The sequence below is a fragment of the Poecilia latipinna genome, unplaced genomic scaffold, assembly GCF_001443285.1.
Source record: "Poecilia latipinna isolate Pla-1442-1.1 unplaced genomic scaffold, P_latipinna-1.0 Scaffold524, whole genome shotgun sequence".
Taxonomy (NCBI): Eukaryota; Metazoa; Chordata; class Actinopteri; order Cyprinodontiformes; family Poeciliidae; genus Poecilia; species Poecilia latipinna.
Genome location: NW_015113140.1, coordinates 96,092 through 115,083, shown reverse-complemented (window position 1 = coordinate 115,083; position 18,992 = coordinate 96,092). Strand labels below are relative to the sequence as shown.

The 18,992-nt window shown below is 38.4% G+C and overlaps 1 protein-coding gene across 1 annotated transcript in view; it reads left to right on the top strand.

Moving 5' to 3' along the window:
• LOC106952548 (tankyrase-1-like) overlaps positions 1–18,992 on the top strand; it is an 82,169-nt gene that overhangs the window by 13,811 nt on the left and 49,366 nt on the right. The window contains exon 5 of the mRNA XM_015040719.1: positions 16,563–16,599. Coding sequence (XP_014896205.1) covers positions 16,563–16,599 — 37 coding nt within the window. The remainder of the gene's footprint in view (positions 1–16,562; positions 16,600–18,992) is intronic.

Genomic DNA, 18,992 nt, shown 5'->3' with positions numbered 1-18,992 from the left:
CGCAGCATCAGATCTGTTTTGCACACACTTGCATCATCGGTCCCCATTGTTCTGCCTCTGTGGTAAATGAGGTGGACCTGTGGACACTTCAGAGATGAGCCAGACTGTGGCAGAACATGAGGGCCAATGATCCTGTGGAGAATGATTTATTTATGCAGGCGAGATCTGGTGTTGGTGTCAGGATTATTAAATGTTACCACATCTGTAGCTAACTACACAGCTGTTGTCAAAGTGGATTTAAGACGAGGGGAACTAAGTTGGTACAGAAAGTGTTGCCACATATTACATGCTCAATGAAGTCAATATGAGTGTGCTTGTGGAATATGATGGCATGTGGTAAAAGTTTCAGATTTATTTAAACATTAAGGAAACTATAAGCAGAAACCTCTGCAAAACAATATTTTTGCTTTGACAAACTGAATCTTCAACTAAGAAAGATGTAAGATGATGATACAATGGGAGCCACAATAAACAAGTCCATTCTTGTCCAAAGCAGTAACCCAGTGGTGATTTAGTTATTGTGGATGTCTGTGCTGATGTAGTTTATGTAGAAGCAACTATGGTAGCTACACCTGGGACAGCAACTCACGGAGGCAATTAAAACGTATTAGTCACCTCTAGCATTTCTTACCCCTCAAACAATATTAACGTTGGAATCTATAGGGGCAAAAGACGATCTATAATTCTACCTAAATTAGAAATGGCAATGAAAACGGTGGCTACACCTTCATTTGGATCAATAAGCAATCAAATGCAGAGTGACTCAACTTGAAAGTGGATTAAAAATACAGCAATAATGATCGAGGAATCAGCACAACCAAAGTTGACCAAGCTGGACTTTAATATTCTTAAAAATAAATAAATAAAGCAAAATCAGTGGAGGAGTAAACGGAAAGCAGCACAGATTTACTGTCTATATAAACAAAACAATCAGCTTAATATCTTAAACGTTTTGTTTTTGCACAGTTAACACTTAACCATTGTAAACTGAACACTTTAGGCTTAGATTTAAGAGGTTCCATCCTTCCAATTTCTTCACTCCGTTCATCCATGCATCGTCTCTCGGGGGCTAGTGTCTACCTCCAAGCAGTCAGTGGGGGGAAGGTAAAACTAGGTTGTCTGTTAATGTAGGTTCAATGCAGAGACATGTGAGACAAGCAAGTGTTCACACACAGATTCAGAGGGCAGGGACATTTAGGAATCTATAGACCAATGTAAACGGCACTCTGAAAGTACTAAACTGTCACTAAAGGAGATAGTTGCTACGGTTTTCTTAGTATGTCATAACAGAGAGCACACAAGACCACAACATAAAATAAATTGGAGAAAAACAAAAAATGGGACTAATCTGAAAAGCTGGATTCAGTCCAGAACTGTGTGATGTCAGTCTTTGGTTGCCCCGTTGCACATGGCACAGATCACCAGGAAACACATCAACAAACAGGCCAGAGAGAGACTTGAACTCAACTGTCCGTTAGCCATCCATCGGTGGGAGTGGATGTAAATATTTGAGCCTGCATCTCTAATTTTAACCCTTTTTTGGATCAGAGAAAATCTTTTGTACATCATCAGAACTTACCGAACTGAAAATGTTGTTTTTGTAACATTTAGGAAGCTATTTTGAGCGTAGCCTTTTGTATGTAAGGTTGCTCATTACAATGCCTAGTGAACTAAAGTAGGTGTGCGATTCTGGAAAAATGTCCATTTATCCCAGCAGGCCCTGAAATATTCTCTGATCCTGTAACTGAAATGTTTCTTATGAAAAATAATTAAAACATTTACTCTTGCCCGCTTGAAACATCTGAATCAGCTTTCCGTTGTCGCAGATGACGATTGAAAAGTAACTATCTGCGTGTAAAGACAGACATTTGTTGCTGTTCTTCTTTGATTTCAGTCAGGTAACGTCTTGAAAGTGCAACCTGTCTTTTTATTTGTATTGAAGGGCGCTAATTACATAAACTATCATCCTGCCACACTTTTTGCCATTCTGGTCGAATCCTACAGTTGTAATTACCGCAGTAAGTGGTGCGTTTAATGCAATGCACAGAGAGGTTGTTTTATTAATGGACAAAGGGTCACGGTTCCCTACAAGCTGTTACATTTTTACTAAGTTTTCAGAAAAAAGTCCGATCAAATAGCATGTGTTTATCTGAAGGATAATTCTACCTCGGTAAAGGTAAGGGCTCCATTTTGTTTTCTCCACTTAGAAGCTTTGCTCTATTCTTCATCCTCTGTTGCAGCGCAGCTTTCTGGTTCAGTCTGTAGCAATGAAAGCTCATATTGAGTCATAAATTAGCTATATTGCTCTGCCAAATCCAACAGGCTGCTCTCAGACATGATAAACTCAGATAGAAATGTGAAATAAAATGTGTAAGAAAATGTCTTCTCTAAGTGGCTCTAGTATATCGCAGCAATATCATAAAAAAAAAGGTTTTAATTCGATGCATATGCAATTTTGTTCAGCTCTGCTGTCACAACAGTTGTTTTATTTGTGGTGTTAAAATGGAAACCTACCTATGCTTACACTTTATCAAGTGATAAAAGAGAACATGCCCAAGTTTGCTGGCAAATTATTAAACATCTCTGGAGCTAATTATGGATGTTTATCAGTTACTGGAGTGAATCTGCTTTGTTCAGCCTTATTTAAGGTGAGGCAGGTTAAAGAAGCCTGAGCAAATTAGCATTCTGTGATCAAGCAACGCAATTTTCAGCACGACCTCAAGGAGCTCCTGTCTGTGGAAAAGGTGAATGAGAATGTTACTCTAGAGGTGCTCATTTAATCAATTATGCACAGCACATGATGGACTGCACAGCTAGTATTGTAACAAATACTTTTCAAAGTTTAGGAACAGTGGAGTTATAAGAGCACAAACCTATAAAATGCCAGCTAGGAAGACGCGGTTAAGGCTAAACACAGATTGCATTTTTCTGACTGATCACTGGTTTTTAAAAAGCCTTACTTGTGGAGGTGGATATGATCAGTTTTATCTGCAAGTATTGGACAATTATTTAGAAAGGCCCAAAAAATCCAACCCAACCCGACCCAAGCCCGTAGACGATGTGTCGGAGACCCGATCCGACCCCACTAATTAACTTTAATTGTACGTCCGAGCCGGAATAAACCCGACAATTACGTTTTTACTGCTTTTGTTTTTAGGGCATAATTTGAGTAAGCAGTGTAACTTCTCCCATTTTTAGCTTTTGTTTAACATCTTCCGGCACCGTTTTGTGGCATGTTGTAAACGCAGAGTGATTGATAGGAGCGCAGCACGGTGCTGCGCTTGTTACAGTCTAATGAACTTCTGCCCCTTTCTTTCCTCAAAGCTGCCAACTTCTACATTTTGACAATACATTAACACAACTTTGTATTGTATATTCTTGTTTGGTTTTCACTGTGCTGAATGTATTGTAGGCTTTTTAAAAGCACCACAGAACCCAACTCCACCTGACCCGACCATCAAGCAAATCATTTTGGTCTGGTCCAGTCCTGCCCGAATTATGGGTCATGTTCTGGCTCGACCCATAAATCTAAACTCTTAACACCTGATCGCCGATCATTCAACATTTAATAAATCAATGCAGATTTATCGATGTACCCCTGAACTTTACATTTAATTTTAATGCGCCATTGTTTTGTTTTTTTCCTTTTTGCAGTATGTAACATTTCATGACATCTAAAATCTTACTTTTAGACAGAAATCCTATTCAGGATATTATTTGAATTTCTTAATGTTGGTGAAATTTGTATTAGCCAGGTACCTTTATGTTCAGATATTTTTAGACAATCAGGCTGTTTTATGGTGTAGTAATTTTTATACATCCGTTTCTGTAGCATGGTTGTGTTGACATTTCCTCTTAGATTTTTTTTGCAGTGTTTATGTATCAACACTGACCTTTTATTTACCATCTGTAGCATGATGGGGAACATGGAGCTGTTACACAATCAGTGTATTTTTAAACCGTGCCTTTTCTTAACCCCCCACATCTCTATTCAACTGCTTTCAGCTAATTACATAAACTGTGTTTTGACTGAGTCATGTTTGTTTGAATCATAGCTTTGATTCACCTGATTCCTATCATGAAAAAAAAATCTGTTTTGATCTTAGCTGCCTTAGAGCTTAAAAACAGACACAGCCATTACTTTTCTGCCTCTATTCACTAGTGTGTAGCTGAATTGCTTTCATGCAAGGTCAAAGCAGTGATTTGAAGTGCTTTTTACAACTCCGAGGCCAAGGTTGCTTTTTTACTCTCCCATTCTTGCAAGTAAATGGGAAATTATTAGTGATAAAATCACAACGTCCATTTTTTTTGTCATTGTAATCATAAATGGTGAGTAATTAGTTCTGCATGTTCAGCAAAGTTTATAGAACGGTTTGGTAAGATGCTATGATAATTTGTAATTAGCTGGTAAAATCTAGAAGAATGTTCCTTAAAGGTGCTTGGGCTGTCATCAGTTTTGGTATCAAGTATTTATGAGGCAATGGAAAGCAAACTACTCACTGAAGGTAAGGAGCCTTCAGTAGAAACTAAGTTCAATGATACTGAATGGTGAATGAGTTCTGATGGCTACATATGAAGCTGTTCTATTTATTTCCAAAGGCAGAACTTGGATCTGCTTTAGAAGATCCAAGTTCTTTATACTGTAAGAGACTCGTCTTTTTCATATTAACCTACGTCACAAAAATATACAAAGGAAAATTGGTTTACATACTCCTCGTTAGGGTGTACAGAGAAGTAGACACAGTGTGAGCATTTGAACTGCTACGTCACTGGTTTGTTCCAACGTGTTTCTTTGTCTTATCACTTTTCTGTTAATGTGAAAGTGACTCGACTAGGTTGTTTGGTTAATTAAAAATAATTTCTAAGTACTGGCTTGTGCTGGTATTCAGTTATGCCTGCAGCTTGGGTTCATTCCAAGTGCAACAGCTAGCTAAGGCACTTGTACACTAACAGCCTGAAAAATCACTTTAGCAAACTGTGGATAAGTAATTGGGGGGAAAAAAAACAAAGTAATGATGTGAGAAGTCTCAGGGGAGCCAATGTTGGATCACCGCAGGAACTTTCCTTTACATCAGTCTGCTCTGTCGCTGCTGATTGATCTTTTTCTGCCCAGAAAGCAGTGATTAGGACACTTTCATCAAGTTGCGTCTACCCTTGAACACTCCCCCCTTGGATCCAATGATCTCTCAGACACTTTTTTTTTCTTCCTCCTCATCAGCTAATGTGGTGTTTAATGAGCTTGCAACTACAGCACACGTCCCCCTTTGCTCTTCATCTTTTCATCAGCCACAGTATCTGGTCTCACTCTCTTTGACACTTTGTCCATACTTTTTTTTATTTTCTCCCCCGCTGCTGTTTCTGATTACTTTCACTTATTCCATTTCAGCACTTGAAATGTTACACTTGGCCCCATCCTCTGCCAATCTGACAGGAGCACACAACTCGAAACCTTTTCAGTTGAACTGTTGGGTAATCTTCAGCCAACCACCCACACGCTAAAGTGAAGATTACACTGCCAAACATCGCCGCCAAAATGTTATAAATCCAGTATGAGGATAGGTGTTTATCCAGCATATTCAGCCAAATTAAGTGATTTTTACTGGAGGGGAAAAAAAGCCTGCTGAGCTCATTACATCCATCTGTTACTGGTTGGGTTAATAATGTTGTTAAGCTCTTGGTGTTTTAATGCTCAGTTGTAGAAAGCTGACTCTATTAAACTTCTAAAAACCAATAAATAACCTCTATTTAACAATATTTTATATACTATATATACATATATATTACTATCCGAAAGAAACAAGTGAAGCAGTGACTTCACCACTGCTTCACTTAAACTCCCCACAACCGTGCACTGCATCACAAACCAAAACTACAATGACCAGGTGAAAAACCGCAAAGTGCTTGTGTTCAACTCGAACACAAACGACGCGAATAACATTTAATGCATAAATAAATATCTGGAAGCCGACTGAATCTCTATGGCTTCAAAATCTTCACACTGTTCCATTTTTAACGAGCCATAACAAGCAAAAAGTGTGAAAAACAAATGCAATGCGAGGATGTTTATATTCACACCTTCCTGTTTCTTTATTTGCATTGCTATAATTACCAATAAACTTTCTCAACTTAAAACAATGTAAATAAATACATTATTTATTGTCAGTGAGTAACTTATGTCTTTTCTTGTGGGCTGTTTTTATTTTTATGAGAAATATTTTTTGTTTGAAAGGCTGGTATGCATATCTGAATGGTGAAGCAAAAACAGAAGGAAGGTAGCATCTATATGTAGTATGTTTAGATTTCTGAAAAAACCTGATCTTACATAAGTAGTTTTTAATGGCTTTTTTTCTACTCTTGTTTTTGTAGTTAGTATCATGTAACATGATGTTTCCTGTTACAGAAGAAACCCTACGATCCTAATTGAGGCTACCTACAAAGTCTTAACCACTCCTGAAATGTTCCATTCAAAGTAAAATATTGAAGTTTGAAAAGTTTTAATGTAGGAGACTAAAAATGACAATTAATATTCATTTGTGTGAACTGTGAGTGTTCAGATTTTAGGAGTGAACGAAATGCTGGAATGAATATTCACTCAGAAGATAAATTTGACCAAAAAGAGCGACAGTCCATTAGCTCTTCTTAATTACCTCCATTGCTATTCAAAGATCAGCTGCTGCTTCGCCTTGAAAATCAATTCTCTTCTGTAGGCCAAGTCAACACACACACACAGACAGACACACACACACACACAGAAGTATTTCTCCCTGATCCTCAGTTTTTCATACTGGATCCACAACTCAAGTTCAACTTTTTTTTGCTCCAGTTGCCAAAAAATGTAAGTTTACTTAAAGTGACAACAACACAGAAAAGAAAAATAAAATGCTAGTTTTTATTTATTAATTTGTTGCAAATGGTACATTTGAAAAACTCTGTTTAGAAATCCACCAATCAAACTTTTATGGTAGATTTCCAATTGCCAATTTTTAACCTGGACTACTATGGCGTGAGCACTGATTTGGAGAAACAAAATCAAATGTTTGAGTTTCCGACCAGTTGGTCATCAAGCAGACCAACTTTTTGGATCCAGCTGAACTTCATATGGCTGCACCAGTGCAACTAAGATGTCATATTTGTCAATTGGCAGATCTGCAGCCATTTTGTAGTTCTTAAGTTCCCTTCTTTTAATTGTCTGACCAATTTAAGTGTCTCTGTAGCTGATATTTGTACCCTATGTATTTACAAACCAGATTGACTCTTGTACCCATCCTCTATCATTCTATTGTTTTATTGACTTGGGTTTTTTTGTTGGCTGTGAATTGGGTGGCTATCTGGTTAAGCAATGTGTAACTAGTTTGTGTTTTTGAGTGCTGTGGAAACAACTGAAGTGTTCATTGAGTGAAAACACTGTAATCTGGATGACAACAAAGAGAGACGTCGTATTTTGAGCCACAGCTGCTCATTCAAGCTGAAAGAATCACAGCGACCGTCACATCAGAGCTGGCATATCTCAATATGTCCGTTCTAAATTGGTATTGACAAAGTAGGACTTCATCTTTTTGCTCTCCGAATTGATCTAAGGGAATAGACTTCAGATGAGGACGACTTTCTCTCTCTCTTTGATGCAAAGCTTTAGACAGACACAGGGGGTTGTAGGGCTGCTCAGTATCTGTCAGAAACTGCAAGACAACATCAATGTGACATTTTATATAACCGGTTTCTACAGACCTGTGAAGGTCCAGGATTCACTTGGGAATAATATGTCAAAAAGTGTGACGGTGTTTTACAGTATTGCAGCCTTCCTTCAAGGTTCCACATACTGAAGCATGCTGGAATAAGTAAACAGATCAGAATTGTTTTCATTTTTTTGTTATTCCACCTAGTTACTTAATTCCTCTACAACCTCAACACTTTAATAGTGCTAATTCTCACATGCCACAAAATAGTACCTAAACAGATTTGTTCAAATGTGTGAAAAGGTAACAGTGGATGCATTTTTTTCTGTTTCTTAAGTCACCAGGTAGTGACACACTCCTGACCCAACTACAAAGTGAACATCATATGCTAATTTGTCAAAAAAAACTGCTTTGTTGGAAAAAATATGTATTTTTTGCTGCTAACGTATTTTTTTAACCAGTTTTTATAAACTCAAAACTGTTGTCACTAGCAACGTTCAGGATCAGCTACAGCCACTTATTCGTTTTGTTTTACCACTGATGTGCCCCTGCCAATTGTTGAATTTGCACCATAAGAGTAAAAGGAAACGTAAACATAACATTCAGTAGATAGCACTTGTACTGAACAAATGCAGCATTTTTATAAATTAACTCTTGCAGAACTAAGTGCAAAATGCAGCGTTCTGCTTCTTAACTTCAAAAAGTGACACCAAACCAAAGATTGACCCCCAGATGTCGCTGAACTCTGCTACGCAAGTTTCTCATGCGGCCATTAAGATTAAATATTCAAAACTTCTTTTGAAACTTCATCTGAATGAAGAAAATATGAAAATAAACAACTTTAATTGAGCGTTTTTGTTCCTCAAGAATTTACCAACAGATGGTCCCGGTTATCTTTTCAGCTTCTGGAGAAAGTTCCAGATGACAGAAACACAGAAAAGTTGTCTTCATGGAGATGTTAGCTGGCATAAAATGGACAAGAAAAATGTGTCCTCTGAGTATTTAATGGCTCTCAGACATTTTTATATTGTATCCCTGTCATCTTGTCACAGCTGGAACATCTACTAATCTAATTTTTTTTTTTTTTTCTCCTGCCAGACAAATTTTTTTTCTCATCCCTTGGAATCAATTAGAGTTTGTGTCCACCCTGTGCTGCCTCTCACACTAACAGAGCTCAATAGAAGCTCCTGGTGCTGTTCGACTGGAGCAAAAAGGGAAAACAAATATAACTTAATCGAAGCTGCGTTCCTGTCTCTCCATGAAGGTTTGGTGCTCCTGCGGCACCGAGATTGCGAGGATCCGACATGAGCAAACACTTCTCTGCTGTAAATAACGTGAAAAAGAAATTGACGCTGTGAGGAGAGGCCCATAGTGGGCAGACAGATTCAACACAGAGGAAAATTGGGCTGCGCTCTTTAACGAACGCAGGCGGAAAACGATCAGATACTGTAGTTAGAAGTGCCACGGGCGTCCACAAGATGGAGAGAATGCCAGTGGAGAGGGAGAACCTTTATTGATGTCAAAAGAGGGAACAAAACAATGTCAGGGGGAAGAGAGGAAAGCCTGACGGGGGAGGAAAAAAAAGATGAAGATGTCTTCTGGTCTGGCTGACAGATAAAGAGATGAATTGATGCGACTTCCAGTGAATGTGAAGAAACTGGAAGAAAAGGGCTGGTTGACGGGAGCATATGGAAATCATGCGCACAAAGAGCTGCTGTGAAAGCTCCCTCCTGCTAATGCACAGATTAGTCTCACACCTTTGAGTGCGTATGAGAGAGAGAAAGTGAATTTGTGTTGCTTTCAGCTCCTTATCTGAGACAAACCCATTGATTACCATGAGGACTGCTGTTCGATTGGTCCCCTGTGATGAATGAACCTCAGTCTCAGTCCCCCTGAGATGCTCTGTCTCTTTCACAAACCCAGACAGATTTTTCTTTCGCTATCTTAAAAGGAAGAAAAAAAAGGGGATGGCCTAGTGAATAGAGGCAAAACAAAAATAATATGTATTTTTTTATTATGTGTGCGATGCGTTTCCAGAGTTCACTCACCCCATTTGGGCGCTCTTCCTGCAGCTGAAATTGGCTAGTTTTCCACATCGCTACACAGCTCCACAACTCAAAATGAATGATGGTCAGCCGCTATGCAAGAGTAGACTGACAATAAAACGAATTAAAATAAAAGTTCAGCGAATTTACATGAAAATGAAGACAGAAACTTGAGTGCGTGGGTATAAAAAGACATATCCATATGCATCACTCATCCTCGTTCAAGATTCTGCAGGTTTGAAATTGATCCTCAATATAATTCGAATGGGATGAATTTGGAAATATTGAATTATCATGAAATTTGGAGACTATCTTTTGTGGAAAGAGAACTATGTTAAACGTGCCATAAATATTTTTAATGGTTCGATTGGGATTTTATGGAGTCTCATTGTGTTGAGCTGTCCCGGTGTGGTTGGGGAGCTGCTATGAATCAAATGGAGGAAATCGGTTGTGTGACTCTTCGTTTACGTGAATCAGTCAGGCTATTGTCTAATCTTATACAAGCTCATCTGTCCAAAAAAATAAAGTAAATAAAAAATTGCTGTTTTTAGTTATTTCAGTGCAAAAGAAGAGACAATGCTTTTGTGGCACACAAAAGCAGACAAATGTATTTGTAGCCTTACTTCTCATTGAGTGGTTCATTTATCCTGAAAGTAGTATAATTAAAAGGAAATGTCTAATGTTCATCTGCTTGCCTTTGGGCAAGGTTATTTTATTTGTGTTGCACATTTCAGCAATGGGTAATTCAAAGTGCTTTACATGATTAAAAAGAGGGAAAAAAAAGTGATTGCTGCTTCTCCGTGTTTGGGTGTTTATAGGGGTTAGCGCTCGCTCTTGTCTGGGGTTGTAAAGTTTTACATTTTGCCTGCTCTGGCAGATGCCGCTGGTTGAGGTGGTAAAACAAATCGGTGGTATTATATGACCTCGTCGGAACATGTGCTCAACCTAATTTGCAGGGCACACTATTTTGCTTTTTTTGTCCAACTTTAAGTAGCCAATTTACCTTCTGTTCTGGTCCTTCTTCTTGACAGTGAATAACATGTCATTCACTGTCTTCTCTGTCTTCTTTTCCTTTGGGATACACTTTTTCTTTTTTCAGTCCTGTAAAACCATTTACCCGTAGCTGCACAAACATTAGACGTTGGCGCATCCGACTGCTAATGCGCTGTAACTTTACGCGGCTCTGTTCCAGAGATTATTCTCCAGAACAGCACCTTTGTTTGGCTTTGACCATATCTACACCTGCTGTGCTATGTTAAAGTTTACATTTATCAAATCACAGAAATCATTACAGTTTAAACTTTACCTTTAATAACATAAAGTTACCTCATTTTTAAAGTGCAATCAGTAATACTTTTATAAAAAATTTATATCAGTAATGATTTCTTGGTTACTGTCAAGTTGTCATATCAAAGACATTTTGAATAATGTCAACTTTGCATTAAAAGTGTCATAATTTACCAAATGACGCTTTATGACAACAGTCATACATATTCATGAAGGCTTATTCATGTTCATGACAGGTTTTTATGACAGTGTCATGTCAGTCTTATTCACCCCCTTTCAAATAAAGTGTTACCGAAATGTTTGATGATTCTTTACTAAAGCTTCCACAGAGGTATTGAGTCCTTGAAATGTCTATTCAGGATTAAAAAAAATGGGAAACCCAGCAAACTCACCCTGGCTAACTTCTGGATGCACTGAACAAAAGGTTTCTCTAAGGAGATTTAGCTGCTGTACTCGGATAAATCCCACAACGGTGGTTTTTAGTGGCCAGCATCTACATTCAAATGAGAAGGTGGGAGGTGGTGACCAGAAAACGCATTATTAATCCAGAGCAGCTCTCCTTGGTGCACTTTTGTGGAGCAATTAATCACATGGTGTAAGAGGGGAGTGCTGAAACAACAGTCTTTCACAAATTTCAGTCCACCTCCCATTTATTCTCCCTCCCTCCTTCTCTTTGAAGGGTCTCCTTCCACACAGATCCACTTACAACGTCAGCTCTTGTGACCTTGCTGCGACTCCAAGTACATCGGTCATCTCCTGACTCAGAGCCGGTCATTGTGTAACAGCAGATAAACCGCTTGTAGAATAAGTGATGTGTGATTTAGACACACATACACACACACTAACCTAAGGAAGCAGACAGCTGGGCCGTGAAGTTACTTGTTTCTCAGCGAGCATCATCTGCTCTGGTGGAGCTGCTTAACACACACACACACACTGTATACTAGGCCCTTATTGCCTATAAGATAATGAAAAACAAAAGCTCACCTTTGCAGATTCACATATGGAAATGCACAATCAGGCCCTTCATTGCACAAGAACTGGGATTTAAATTATGGTTGCTGATGTCTACAGGAAGCTACACACACCCACACACAGTACTCGCACACAGTATCATCATTCAGAGGGTTGCTGGCCTGTCCTGGGCTATAACATGTCCTTGTGTCTTCTGTTTGGGGTCAGCCTCATGCACACACTTTACCTCTCTGGAACATGTTCCTCCATACCCCCTAAAATTCAGCTTTACATGATGTGGAACACCAAACACTTGCATATGATTTGCTTCTCAATGTGATGCACCTAGAATTTCAATTAATATCCTTAAATTAGCATGCGGTTTATGACTTGTGACTCAGAGGCTCTTATCACACTATCTGGTTTTAAAGAAGCAAGAGCCTAACATCGTTCTCTGCTTCTTTTTATTTTTATTTTTACCCTTGTAATGTCATGAAACATGTTTAATTTGCCTTTTTAACCTGCCTTCATGTTAACATTTCAGAGAGTCTCACCAACTTTGAATAATATAAATTTTCTCCCTTTTTGGCTTCACTCAAAGATTAAATGTTGAGCAAATCGGAAAGGGTGGGGGGACTTGATGGCGCAGTGTTTTCATTTATAAACTCACTTTCATCTTCATCCATGTGTCTAGTGGGGAAGGACTAAAGTGGAAGATAGTAACAGCATATCTGTCCAAGCCCCTCTTTGCTATTATATGACTAGAAATGAAGAAATGACTGCATCACCACAAAATACTAACGTTAACATCACAAAGGACAGTTTCTAGAACTGTCTAACATTAATTGATAAAACTTGCATCTGTGGTAAAATAACTTCTTTGAGTATCTCTAAAAAATATGAATACTTCTAATCGGAATGCAGAATGTAATTTCTTGAGACTCGAGTGGAAAAGTTGGTGTAATTGATTTTTTTTAATGAATATTTTTGAAGGAATTTTTGTAATAGAGAGAGAGCCACCAGCTTTTTAAAAACCAGGTGTGAAACCAATACATAAACTTAAGAAAATATTTACTCAGGTGACAAATAAATAGAGAATTGTAATTATTGTAATGACAAAACATCTATTTTTCCAGCAAGATTTTCCCCCTGCTGGCCACATAAAAGCACACAATGCAGGTGAATTTCTATTGGATTTTTTAAAATTATTTCTGAATTTGCAAGCCTTGGAGTTGGATTCCAAGGCTGTAATTTATTTCCAACGCAATTTGACTGGCAATAAACTGGTGAATATACGATTATGTAGAAAAGTTAAATGCAATCGTTTTATGTCAGAAAAAAAAACATCACTGACGGTGAGGTGGATAATGATTTGCATAACAAATGCAATCCAACTTGATTCAAAGGCTGTCGGTTTACTTATGGGAAATTGAACCTCTCAGCTTAAAAATGGCTTAGAAGTCAAATTTAGTGTCTTGACCTTTTTCTTGTTTGGTCTGTTCCTCCCCCTCTCTCTCTCCCACTTTCCTCTGTCTCTCCCTGTTCAGCTCCAGCTTCTGTTACACCAATTATACTGTGTCAAATCCATGCATGTCAGCTTCCAGATCCCTAATCATCCCTTCTCTCTTTCATCTGTAATCCTTTGTTCCATCCTCCTACCCCACTTTTTTCCCCTCGCTGGTAACCTCTCCTCTCTTCTTCGGTCGTCACACATCTCCACCCCTCCGTCTGCTTCTCGTACTAAACCCATCCTCTCCGTCCTCCTTTCATTTAGCTCCAGCATACCGTAGCACCTTGTCCTCACCCTTCGAATTTTTGATTCTATTTCTAATTTCTGTTTTATGGCTCTTCCTGAGACTTGAGCAGCTCTGGATTTAGAAATGCCCTCTTGTTAATTTTTTTGTAGAAAATAGCAGAGATAGTTTTAATAGGTGTGAAATCGGAAAGCTTTGCATCGTCGCTATCACTTTTTGTCCCTCTCTGGAGTACATGAGACCAAATATGAGCAAAATTAGTAATTTTCTTTGGTAGTATTAGTTTTCTGCTATGATTAATAAGTTGCATCGTAGTTAAATATTTCAATTTTAAAGAAAAACAAGTGCTGTATATGTTTAGTTTCTTTGACCACAAAACGACAGATGTGCACAGAAATACCAACTACATTTCAGGAGAATATATGATAACAGGTGGTATTTATGGTATTTATTGGGATGACGGGGACATCAGTGGCTTGGGTGGTGGAGCAGGTGGCCGCTGCCTCAAAGATTTCCGGTTTTAATCAGACTTTTCCTGGGGAAAATCAAGGGGGTCGCACCAAGAAGGGCATCCGGTGTAACATCTGCCAAGTCTGTGTGCATGCAGCTGTGGTGTGGGGGGAGGTGCTTTAAAGCAACAATGTTTATTTTGAGAACAATAAAAGTTGTGCTAAAAAGTTATGTTTAAAAACTATCCGCAGTCTTTTTTTGGTATTGGCCTGGTTCTGGTTTCATTTTACTGCAGTCACTGCAATATTTAATGTATCCACCAGATACATTAAATATTGAATTTTATCATCAAACAATTCAAAAATATTCTCAATTTGAGTATATTTTTAAAGATATTGATGCTTATTATTGCTCTATGAAACCAATAGGAAAAATATTTTAAAAATTCCAGAATACATTGCTTTCATGATTTGCAAACATCATACTCTACAGTTTGTCATCACAATAAATCAAAGTTCTAATAACGATGAGAAAAAGTCAAGATAACGGAAAATTTGTCCACCCCAACACATTGAAGCAGTCCGTACTGTCTCCAGTCATAGTACTGAATAGATTTCAAAATTATGAGCAGAAAAATCTATGGAAGTCCAAATGTGTCACAATTAAATAAATCAGTTAGTTTAGCAACTAATGAATTTTTAATCTTGACGATTAACTCAATGAGAATTCACATGTAAAGTCGTGTATTGTGTTATTTTATATATATATATATATATATATATATATATATGTATATATAAATATTTTTTTTATTTGCACAAGTAAAAATAAATAATTTAAGCAGTAATTGAAGCTCCTCATCACTGCTGAAAAACTCTCATGGTTTGTCCCCCTTTTTTCCCCATCATCATTGTACCTGAATAAGAAACATCAATGTCACTACATAGCAGAGTTTCATGATGGGTAGGAGTCAGTTGAGTTTAGTTTGTACATGCATCGTGGTGCTTGATGTTTTTTGCCATTTGACATCAAAATAGGTTGGATTAATCTTGACACAGGGGTGAATGATATTAATTTAAAATTTTATCGCGATATTTTGTGGTACTATTGTGATAATAAAAATTATGATTACAGAAAACTATTTATTCTTTTTTAGGTAACTGTATGGGTGTGAATGGATGGCACAGTATTCACAACCCACAAACACAAAATGGCGTAAGAGAAAAACATTCACACTTGAAACGGGCTTCTTCATGACGCTACTTACTCAAATTTGTGAAATATAATCATACTGATTTTTATTGATGCTCTTGTGGAACAAATAGTGGAGAAATTGTAAAAACATTTCTGATGTCAGTCTTTTAAAATTTAATATGAAGTATAAATTTATGGAGACAACAATAAATCAAAGTACTTCATCACGATAAATGATAAATGATAAATGATATGATAATTGCCCGCCCATACCTTGACATAAGTTGACAAGAAAGCAATTTGACCATAGAGCTTCAGGAAATGTCTTGTTTTCCTATTTTAGCAACTTTTTAAAGAAATAGTTCAGTCAATGTTATTTTGTTTAACTTGCCTTTTTACACGAGCAGTTTCTAACTAATAAAAAGAGAGAATACAATTCGAAATTAAAAGGACATTTTTCTTTTTTTATTCTAGTGAAATAATAAAAAAAATCTTCCATTTTCTCTCTGATTATTATTTTCATAAATGGATGAATAAAAAAGATAATTTGTGGATGAGGCTCATGTCTCCCCCTCTCTTGTCCCTGGCAGCAGAGACGCATATGGGAAGGTGTAAATGTTGTGGCTGTAGCAGCATGGAGGCAGGAGATGGAGAGGGAGTCATGGCGAGGGAGATAAGGGGGAGGGGTTTGTTTATCTCCCTTCTTTAAAAAAAATGATAACTGCGCCCCCAGAGTCCACTGGAGAGAACCCCCCCGCCCCCCTCAAAAAAAAACAAAGGTAGTCGGACGTAGGGAGACGGGGAAGACGGATGACTGAGAGCCGGGGACAATGGGACGCAGCATGAGCAGTGGCCGAGACTCCCCACAGCGACGCGTTAAAGACGGGAGGGACGGACGGACATACGGACTCACGGAGACGGCGCGCGTGCCGGACCGCCGCTCGTCGCCCAAACAATGAACGTGCTGTGGTCGCTGCCGGCAACACATCGTAGCCAGAGGGGTGCGCACTGAGTGAGAATGGCAGAGACGGAGAACCGGAGCGGGGGGGTTTAAATAGAAATGGGAAAGATGGTGTCTTCCCCCCCATAGATAGCATGTGCTTTTGTTCATGGTGGTTCTGTTTGCTCAATCATGTGTGTCTCAGTGTGGCTGATGTGCATTACCGGGAAACTGTCTGACACCATGATCTTCTGTAACCATTTAGGTGAATACAAGAAGGATGAGCTGCTGGAGGCGGCAAGGTGAGTACCAGTCTCTCTGCATGCTCTTTGTTTTCATTTCTCTCCTCTCTTATCCTCCTTTCAAACCTTTTATTGTGTTTTTTTTAAATACTTTAATTCATCTTTGTTTTCTCCTCCTTTTTTAGTCGTGCTAATATTTGTTTTCTTTTGCTCGTCTTTTTTTTTCTTTTTTCATCCATAAATCTTCCAACCTTGTTTTTATCCTAATCTTCATCCCTCTTTAATCTGTCTTGTCCTTTTTCTCTTGTTTGATTATATTTTTTTTCTCCACCTCAGTGCATGCACACACACTTGCACACACTCAGCTCCCACGCCGGTTCTGTATTTTCAGATCCACAGAGCCTGGTGCTTGTGGGCCAGCGACACTTGTTCGTTTTCGAGGCATGTTATGGTTGCAGGCAGTTCATGTGGGCTGTGTGTGTGTGTGTGTGTTTTTTTTGTTTGTTTTTTTTTTTCCTTTTTTGCCAGGCTCTCCCATTTGGAAATGAAGTAGCTCTCGATTTGGGATTGTGTGTGGGTGGTGGAGAGCTTGATGCCTCAACAGAACCCCCCCCTCCCTCGCCCTCCTTCCCCTCCATCTCTTCAAGCTCAGCACACACACATATAAGGAAGCATCTGGTTTAGAATGGACGTACCCCGGTGTATTGGGGGTCAGAGGGCTGTTTATGTGTAAATCCAGAATGGTTGTCTCCCAGCTGAGCCCGTGACTGCCTTATCACCCTGTCATCATGAGGAGCTTCCTCTTATTTTAGGGTCATGCTCAGTCAGTTCACTCCCACGTTTGGCCTGCAGAATGTAGATGTTCGTCTAGTTTATTTATGTATCTATTTGTGGCCCAGATAGGGTTTGTGCAAAGTTATGCATGGCATGGGAGGAACCCTGTGGCCCCACGCACTGCTTGGAGGAAAAATGTTGCATGGATTAGAAAGCTAAGGTTTCTGTGCAGTCTGGAAAAGTATGGAATTTTAATTCAGCATTTTCCAGGTCTGAATAAGTAAATAAGTAAAAAATAAGACACTTTTCTGATTTTATTCCTTTTCTCATCTATTAAAATACCAAATCCTCTCTTCTTTGTGTTCATTTTTTTCTTCCTTGTTTTTTCCCTTCATCTTTCCCCATCCCTTTTTCTTGTGTCCTGCCTTATTCCTTCCTTGGATCCTTTATTCCTTGTTGTTCCTTGCCTTTTTGTTCAATTCCTTCCCTCCTTCCAGTCTTCCTTTTTTTCCTTCCTTGCTTGTCTTCCTTTCTTTCTTTTCATTCCTTCTTTCTTTCATCTTTCCCTGTCCCTCTTTCTTGTGTCCCATCTTATTTCCTTCCTTGCATTCTTTCTTCCTTTTGTTGTTCCTTTTTGTTCCATTGTATCTTCAATTTGTATTCCTTCCTTCCTGTTTTCCCAGCCATTTTTCCCTTTTCCTCTATAATTTTTTTCTCTCCTTGTATCTGTTCTTTCTCCTTTTCTTGTTACCTTTATTTTTTTCTTTTCATACCTTCAGTTTGTACTCCTTCCTCCTTCATCTTCCCTACCTTCTCTGCCTACCTACTTTCTCTCTCTGATACTGAAACAAGCTTTTTCCTTCCTTCAGGCCAGCTTCCAAACCAAATGTGTCGCAGTTTGTGGGACATGTTAGAACATATTTTTGGCATATTCACTGGTCAGGAAATTATTTGATTTTTGAGTTTTCAACCAACTTGTCACCTGTCAGGGCTGGTCAAGTTGAACATTTCTGTCGCCAGCGGGTTTCTTGATGCATTTTCAGCTAAAATAGTTTGGACTGTAGTACAGTATGTAGCAAAGGAAGACAGAAAAGTGGTAATCTTATGGCACAAAAGATTTTCCTGCAGCATTAGATTTAAATATCAAAAGGATTAGTGATATTTTCAAGTTTGAATAACTGCATAATCACATCTAGATGTAAAGTAAAAGCCTGCTTTTCATTTTTTTTTATTTGTTCAAGTCGGTAAGTAAGAGCTTAGGTGGTTTGAAAGACATTAATAACATGAAAGTCGGAGGGAAGAAGCTTAGCTCATTTTGTAGAGACTGAACAGACTGAGTTCAAGAACATCACCAAAAGTTTTATCTTGTAGTTGCTGCATAGAGGCATCAAATATGAACATGCTTGTTTTATTATTTCTAAAATGTGCTAGAATGTCACATCATATTTAGCAGGATTGCACAACAATTGATTAGGGTGCTTGATTGGAGTAGTCTGTAAAGCCTCATATCTGTCAGTAATTTGGAACAGAGTTTAAAGAAGGGGTTTTGGGTGAAAGCAAAGAGGAATGACCTCCAAGTCAGCCACCATCAGCAATGATATGGATCCTTACTTTGGTCCAAAATAAAGTTCCCAAATCTACAAATATCTTTCCACAATCAGCTATTATTGAGCTGAGAA